Source organism: Haemorhous mexicanus, chromosome 1, assembly GCF_027477595.1.
Source record: "Haemorhous mexicanus isolate bHaeMex1 chromosome 1, bHaeMex1.pri, whole genome shotgun sequence".
NCBI lineage: Eukaryota > Metazoa > Chordata > Aves > Passeriformes > Fringillidae > Haemorhous > Haemorhous mexicanus.
In genome coordinates this window covers 56101796-56110671 of record NC_082341.1, presented here as the reverse complement: position 1 = coordinate 56110671, position 8876 = coordinate 56101796, and the positions used below count along the sequence as shown (strand labels likewise).

At 42.9% G+C, this 8876-nt stretch overlaps 1 protein-coding gene across 2 annotated transcripts in view; it reads right to left on the bottom strand.

The window, feature by feature from the left end:
- Positions 1-3737: 3737 nt before the first annotated feature.
- The window catches only part of BLVRA (biliverdin reductase A), a 29397-nt gene continuing 24258 nt past the window's right edge, over positions 3738-8876 (bottom strand). For both annotated transcript variants that reach the window (XM_059850024.1, XM_059850016.1), the window contains one exon: positions 3738-6904. In XM_059850024.1, the coding sequence (XP_059706007.1) occupies positions 6631-6904 (274 nt within the window). In that variant the 3' untranslated portion in view covers positions 3738-6630. The remainder of the gene's footprint in view (positions 6905-8876) is intronic.

The following is an 8876-nucleotide window of genomic DNA, read 5'->3' as shown; positions in this document are numbered from 1 at the left end:
CAACAGCAGGATGTGCTATTACAAGAGAAGCAAACGTTAGAACACAGCAGGTTTGCAGCAGAGGTGGATTGCACCGTGCAAAGCAAAAAGCATGCCTGGTGAGAGGCAAGGTGTGCACAAAGACCCACAGCTAAACCTACCCTGCCTGAGTTCAATGCAGCTGGACTAGCAGGCAAGATCAAGCCATACAGGTAGAAACAGGAACACAGATAGTTCAGATTTGACCATAGGTCAAAATAAGATAAAGATAATAATAAGTCATTTGTAACTCTCCATCTTAACAGTTCTGAAAGAAATTTCTATAACATTTGAAATCTGGAGACAAATGGGTTCCAGTATGGTAAAAGAAAAGGTCTAAACATGAACACTGCCTATGTGAACAAAATTAGTAATTAAAACAGTCCCCATATGCAAAAATGCAGTATTAATGACAGGATAATGTCAGCATCCAGGGCTTTTCTACAATAATTGTGTATTTTGTTTCAGTACTAGAAAGAAAGGGCTTAAAACTGCTGAACTCAATAACAAATCCACCAATGGTGGAATTCATAAAATGAAAACTCACATCAGAGGGAACTGAGAGAAGGGATACTGATTAATTTAAAAACTCACCAAGTCTTTGCAAAGCCGTGTTATCCACAAGAACTGCTTATAATAAGGGCCAGAATAAAGGAGAGATGACAACTTACAAGGGAATTGCATAGTTTCTAAAAGGTGGAGGAGCTCTTGATGTAGGTGAGAGGAAGAGAGACAACAGATATAAACAGCCCCTTGAAGTGTCACACAGGAGGAGGATATTGCTGCCTACTCAGACTGGGACACAGCGATAAATTCTGGCATCAAATAAAAACCCCAAATGCTGCCAGAGCACTGCTTCCCAAATTATTGGAAGAGACTATTTTAATTAGAACTATATTTGTATTGTAGACAACATTTGAGTTATGTAAGAAAAAAGAAGAGCTAATGGTTCACTCACAGCTTTCTACTAATACAGAGCCTTATCCTATCTGTTTCTGGGGTGTTTTATAACTCCCAAAAGACAGAATATTCACAAAGGGACATTATTTCAGCCAGTATTATTACTATTGTTATTATTAATATTATTATTGTTGTTGTTACTGTTGTTATTGTTAATCTGTCAAGCTCGTCTTGACTTTCTGCTAAGGATTAACTTAGCATTTTAAAATTATTTTGACTTATTTGTTACTCAAATAACACCCATGCACAGAACATCAGAAAGCCCTAATTCATTAATTATTAATTCACTGTCTTGAGGCAATCTAGCTGTTTTAGAGACATGTGACTGGATTCTTTGTAGGCTGACTTTTATCAGGGAAAAGGGATGACTCACTGGAGGTCAGGCAGGATAGCACAATACACCAGGTGTGGTAAACAGGAATTCCAGAAGGCAGGTTGTAACAGCAGCAGCAGCTAAATCAGAAGTCAACTCACACACAACATGATCTAAGATTCCCTGAGCATGAAGTTTTAGAGAAGTTTTTTGAAGTAGTAACCTAGATGAAGGGATTTTTATTAGATCAGGACACATTTATTTTTATAAGTTCTAGCATGCATTTCTGCAGGCTACTATTCAGAGCTTCTGATGATGTCATCTTATTTAACTTATTAGTTTGAAACTTCTATGCTTATTGACCTGCATGGAGCTGGGCTCCAGTAAGATGTGTTTATTGCCAAGATGTGGAAAACAAGAACTAAACCTGGGGCTTTGCAACTGGTAACACCACCATGGTCCCTGCAGCTTTGCTGCCATCACAATGCAGCAGCTTTGTCACTTATGTCATGTTGAAGGGTGGGAGAAAAGCTGTCTGTTTTAATCAGGTCAGGTCAGCAAGAAAGCAGAAAGCACGGGTTGGGAGCTGCATTTCAGTTCCCTTTGCAGCCCCAAAGTGTAAACTGGAGGAAGTTACTGCTGAGGCTGCTAAAGCCAGGAGCCAAAGGGGCGCTTCAGGCCGAGCTGTGGGTGTGTTTCCCTGGCGTGATGAGTTAGCCCAGTGCTCCACTTGGGCCACCCAGCTCTGCTGAGAAGCTGTGCACATCTGGTCAGATGAAATTACATTGCAAGCCAGCCCTTGTGGTAACAGAGGTAGCTCAGCCAGAGCTGGCTCCACTGTTTTGTATTGAACCAAACTGTACTGCATGGACATCTTCTGTCATCCCATCTCAGCGCTTGGTTCTTCTGGATTAGGGATGAAGTCTGCTACTGATAATACCTCTGCTACATCCCTTCTTTAAACAAAAATTCTGATGGGTTTCCCAACAGAGTCCTGTAACCTTATTTAATTCAGCCTCTACAAACAGCAGCTTACAGCACTTAAAGCTAACCAAATATCCCTCTATCTCTGTCAAAAACTGGAGTTATTATTTTACTGGAGATCCTTATCTTCCTGGTGTTGTGTTTTATTACTGTTCACAGAGCACATCACATGCCTCGGGGAGCAGTAAGTGCTACTGCATGAATTACATCAGCACAGAGTGCTGTGAGTTTCCTTTGGTGCATCACTCACCAGCAAACCGTGGGGATGTGCAAGGCACTGGATCATACTGCCCACCTGAAGGAATCCAGCATCTTGAATGACAGCTGAAAACAGATGTACAGTTAGGTCTTTACCACCGTGACCCCTCTGCAAACTGCTGGAGGAGCTGCAATCCCAACTCAGCCCTGCAGTTTTACTCAGATGCCATTCTGAACATACTATTCATTTTTAAAAGCTGGTTTTGATGCAGTAGGAGCATTTGAAAAGCAGCCCCAGTCTGCACAGCTGCCAGCCCTGGCCTTCCCCCTTCCTTGTCTCTCTGATCTGCTCAGGGGAAGGTTCCAATGACATCCTCATAAATAATCCCAGCTCAAGCAGCTCCTGTGGGGTCCCATGGTACTCTTTGCCCTCCCCCGGATCCCACCTCCCATGTTCCTGTACTGTTCCTGATAACCCTAAGTAATCACAAAGGTAAGTTAGACCCTGTTCCCAGGACCCACAGAACAAGCTCTCAAGTTGATCCCAGAATGATACTCATCTCTCCATCCCAGCCAGAACTTCTTGCACAGCTTTCCAGCTCCTCATACCAATATCTAGTTTCTTTGCTTTTTGGAAATTTTCCACTCCCACGACCTCTAGCCCTCTGAGAAGGGATTTGTATCAAACCACTTTTTCCACATTTCAGCTAGCTTGCTGCAGTTAGTGATTCCATACCTCTCATCTGCCAGAGTCAATCTCCAGCCTCTGTCAGGAAAGAAACACCTCTCCTCCATGCGGAAGCATTGTGCGTCATAGCACTTTCCAGGAAAACTCACAGCATCAGGCAGTTAACAAGGCTCCTGCAAAGGAATTCCTAGAGTGTTCCACAGCAGTAGGGTGATTTCCAGCAGAATGAGTAGAAAATCAGCTATATCTAAAGAATGGACTATAATTACTGCTCACGTCACATCTTATTCGTGCCTTCCATACCTCTGCATCTCTAAAACTGCCTGGGTTCAGGAATTTTGTGGGAAATCTCATGAGGTGAGGTAAGGTCACAAATCCTACCACACCTGTATTCAGAACTTTGAAACAGGAGGAGGCAGCTGAGGTCTTTAGGATATCATCACAGCCTGTAGACCCTGGCAGGATTTCACAGGCCTTGAGGAGTGAAAAGGGGAAAAAAGCCAGTTGCAACCGAATCACTTTCAGCACAGGCAATGGGAACTGCTAAGAAAGGACAAAGGGAACAAAAAAGAATGATTATGAGCTCCAGTATTTTATTGGTGAGTTTAACATCTGGTTAAACAATACATACATTTGGAACTAGACATCCAGTAGCTCCCATATACAAATGACCACGGTACCTTGGCAAATTCACAGGGCAGAAGGAAAAGCCATTTAAATGATGCAGGCTCCCAGGAGCAGGACAGACAGCAGTAGGTAAGCAGGTCAGGTGGAAGGAATGGGAGGGGAATGAAGGAGAGTGTGGGATATCCAAGCTCTAGGCATCTGCCTTCCCTAGCTCAAATTAACCAGCTGATTTCCCCAGGTGCTCTCTATACAAGCAAGCTTCTCCAGAGGACAATTCACTGCACAATACTATATTGCTGCTCTACACAGCTCCCATGAATTTGTTTCCTAGGGAAATACTGCTCTCACCAGCAATTGCAGAGGATGCTCAGGGAGATGTGCTGACTAATTCTGATGCCTAGAGATCTCCTTTCCCTTTTCCCTCTCTCCCCAACTACCCATTATGAGTTAGCATGTAAACAAGTGGCATTCACCCCATATTCACAGATCAGGAGTTCGTCAAGGAACAGCAACTTTCACTGGCTGTCACACCTAGCAGACACACACAGAAGATTCTAATTCATTCTAATCCCAGATGGCCTGTTTGTGTTTTGCCAAAAATCCACTTTTCTCTCTCACAGAACATCAGATCTGCCCATGCCATATCCAACACAGTAGCACCCTGTAAATGCTCAGTAAGGTATCCACTTGGGTGGACAAGCACAGGATCTGACTGCAGAAATCTGCTGCCAACTCACATGGCTCTCAATTCACTGAAGACAACACGAGAATTTTCACTGATTTTAACAGATAGGGTAGATTTAAACAAATGTCACATGCAGAATTCATTCACACATCAAGCTCCGGTCATTGCTAAAATCTGACTGATTTGGGAGAAAATTGTACAGATTTTTCTTTCTTGTTTCCAGCAAGACTGAATTGTATCCAGCTCCTGAATGAAAATTTACCCAAAGGAAGACTTTTAATTGTCACTATTGACTGGCTGCAATTATGTATACATTCACAACATATATGCTCCCTTATTAAAAAATTGCCCAAATGATTAAATAGAAAAAAATACCATTTTGGTTTGAAAGAACAATTGCACAGACTGAAGTTGGCCTCTATATTAATACAGCACCAGCAGATGCTGTAATTAGAAAATAAAAGGCAACCAGAGGAATTGTTAATAGCATTGTGCGGTGTTTAGGCTTCTAAAACTAAAATGCTTCTTTAGGGAAGTGATAATGTTTTCATACGTGATCCTGTGACTGCAGTAAAAATGCTAAAGACCCATTCCCACAGGTGTATATGCTATAACCTGGTCTGGTTTTGGCTGGGGTAGAGCTAATTTGATTCAGAGCAGCTAATAGGGGGCTGTGTTTTGGATTTTGCTGGAAAGTGTTGATAACACAGGGATGTTTTAGTTGTTGCTAAGCTGTGTTTGCACAGCCTCAAGGCCTTTCCTGCTTCTCACCCCATCCTACCAGCAGGTAGGCTGGGGGTGCACAAGAATTTTGGAGTGGACACAGCCAGGAGAGCTGACCACAAAGCAGTATTTCATACCATATGGTATATAAAGCTGGGGAAGGAGAATGAAGGGGGGGCATTCAGAGGGATGTTTTCCCAAGTAGCTGTGGTGTGTGATAGAGCTGTGATTTCCTGGGAGTGGCTGAACACCTGCCTGCCCATCGGAAGCACTGAATGAATTCCCTCTTTTGCTCTGCTTGCCTGTGCAGCTTTTGCTTTATCTGTTAAACTGTCATTATCCCAACCCAACTTTTTTCCCCCTCACTATTACCTTTCTGATTCTCTCCCCCATCCCACTGAGGTACAATAAGCAAGCAGCTGCCAGGTGCTTACTTGCCAGCTGGGGTTGAACCATGACATAAACACATGGATATATTTGCAAATTGCTGTTTTCTACAATGCTATTCTAAATTTATCACTATTCCCGATGAATTTCTCTGCTTCCAGGAGTGCATTAGTGATCTTCTTTTCTTAAATGCAAGATATTTATTATTTTTTGCTATGATGCACTCCCACGCTGAATTAGAACACAAATGAAAGAGAACAATAGGCTGCTTCCAGTACAAAACCAAAAATATTTAGGTTCAGTAGAGAGCAGGCAGGCAATGCATTAGTTCAATGCATGTTTCTCATCTCTGCTGGGAAAAGATTTCTATGTTGGCACAGAGCACCAGAGAAAGTGAATGAAATCAACATCTCTCTATCAAGAGACAAGATTCTTCTTCTATTCTGGTTTAATTCCAATACAGATTTAATTTGACCATAGTTGACCTCTAGTGTGAAACCCCCCCCAATACCTAACAGGCAAGACTGCTAATTAGAACAAACACACAGAACTATTCAGGGCAATTGGAAGAAAAGGTCAAGACTGTGGCGGCACAAGTTCTGTATTTCAAGTAAAGAGGTGGAAAACTGAACTGGAACTTCATTCTCAAAAATAGTACATGAATACTATTGAGACATTTCATTTCCAGACATATCTGGAATGGGGGGACGGACACTGGGAGAGACAATTATATATAGTATTTACAGTCCTGCAGGATCTACTGTCAGGCATATTCCCAGCTGAACCACAGAAAAGCTTGCTGCTGCTAGGTTCCTAACTACCTAAAAGGACAGGGATGCATCAGAGCAGGGGAATTGCTTTAGTCTGGTGAAGACCTGAAGGCACAGGGTATAGCCCAGACTCTACCAGAACACCTGGAGAGCCCAGGAATCACAAGCAGTCAAAAATAAGGTAATGAAACAGAAATAGCAACTGCTTGATGACAACAGTGAGTTCTAGCCCTACAGCTTTTCTGTCTGCTGTGTTCTTCCTTTCCTAAGAGCAGTCTCAGGAATAGATTTTCTCTGGCTCTTCACAGTACTGCTGGATTACCTCGGCAAGGTCAAGACACCGCAAAATTCGCCGTTTCTCAGCAGCCAGCTCCTCCTTGGAGACCTGGCCCAGCAGTTTCTTGGCAAAGAAGTTCTGATCCTGCATGAAAAGGCCCACAGAAGATCTTGGGGCTTCAGGGAAGTTCTCCAGGCAACCACTTGTGAAACAGAAGTTGATTTTCTTTTCACGTCTCATCCCTGGTCCTCTTTCTTCAATCCAAGTCAAGGGTCTAAGCGTGAAGGAGCAGAAAGTATTAATTAAGAAATTGAATCAACAGTTCTAATTTGTTTGGGTTGTTTTCTCAGTATCTGCAGAAAATGCTCTAATAAATGCACCATTTTTGAATATCAATTATTGCATATTTAGGCAATGTATCCTGACCAAAATGCCTTGTGGTTATAGAGCTCAACAGCAGGTAATAGTCTTAACTCTGCCACTGTTTCATGCCATGACTCTCAGCAGACTATCTAAGCTCTGTCTAGCTTTGTTTTCCCTATGAACAAAGTGAAGCAAGCAACATCAAGCCACATCTCATAAGGAAGAGGGAGGTTTGTGGGCTGTTTGTTTGTGGACTTGGATGAAAAGTGCAGTTAAATGTCCAAATATTTTGTACATAATTCAGTCACAGCTAAACTCAAAAGGCCCTCAATGTCTAGTTATTCCTCCAGCAAGAATAGATTTAAGTCACACGGGTACATAATGATGACCCAGGTGCTACTATGCGAGCTGAACCCCAGTGAACAAATTCACTGACACAGACACGTGTCCATTCTCTCTGAACTTTTAAAATGTTTCATTCTCATCACAGGGAGCATTGTGCTGATCCTAAAAATTATACCTACACAGACTCTCAAGCAGGCCTTTCTTAATCAGAGCAGAGTCCTGTCTTATGCCAACATGATAGCACAGTCTCCAACCAAGCCTGGTGGTATTGGCTATTGACTTGCATGGCTCACACCTTCCTTCCCAACTTCCCATCCTGGCTGAGGGGAAAGGAGCCATGGGACATTCTGTGCCACTTCAGGGGTCTTAAACTCCTTGACCCAACACTGCAATGCCTTTGAGGAATGCCCCTCAATATCAGCCACAGTCACAATGCTCCCTTCCTGGTCTTTTGTCAACTGCCTGAACCGTACCATTGCCTTTCTGCAGCTCATTCATCAGCACTCACTACTGCCTGTGTTTACAGGATGCACATTATTTCTCTTACTTGGTTATTGATGGCCCTTCCACAGTCCTTTATGGCCTACTTTAGTCTGCCACCCACAAATTATGAAGGCATCAATAGTCTGGAAGAATAAATTCTGTCTCCAAGTACTGCCCATTAAATCTTCAGTATCATTAGATCTGGAAAGAAAGTCCTTGTCAATCTGCCCTGAACACATCCTGCAGAGTGCTCAGCTTAATGCTTCTGCACCTCTCATCTTTTATGCTCTTGGATTCAGTTTGTATATTTACAGCACTGTATCAATTATCCTTTGCTCACCTGTACTTCCACATCTCCACCACTTCCCCTACAAATTAAGCATGGCCAGATGAACCTGATTGAACAGAATGAAACAACTGGAGGGGGAAAAAATACCCAAATCACAGCCTGAAAAAATGCACAAAAAAAAAATCTCATAAGACTAATAAATGCAAAGGCACCATGTGTTTTAGGAAGTCCCAGGACTACATGTCACTGCAAGCCAGAATGGTGTTTGGGGGGCATATTGCTCAGTGCTTTCCATGTTCCCATCCTACTTCCCTGAGGTAAAGGCTGTTGATCTGGGTCAGAGAAAGGCTGCTGAGCAAGCTGGGGCTTTGCTCTGACTCGATGGTTTTATATTCCTATGACAGTAAAGAGTCACAGAGGGTTCAGGCCACTGTTACTCAATGCTGTTTTATCTTAGGTGGGTAGACATGAAGAAACCACTGGGCAGGCACAGCAAAGATTTCCATCATGTAATAGCAAGGAGCTCTTGATCCAAAACAGGCCCTGTCAGTGCAGGATCACCTCGCTGGGGTGATCTAGAGCAGATGCACACCAGTGATCAAGCTCAAGCACATGCCTTCTGCTCTAGCTTGGGAAGCCACTGAATCAGAAGCACAAACATGCAGAGCGGGCAGAATTTATTCAAAGTAATTAGAATGACTGATTTAGATCAGTGAGGAGGAAAATGTTGGATTTACTAACAGATTTATCTTCTTCTGCAATTGGA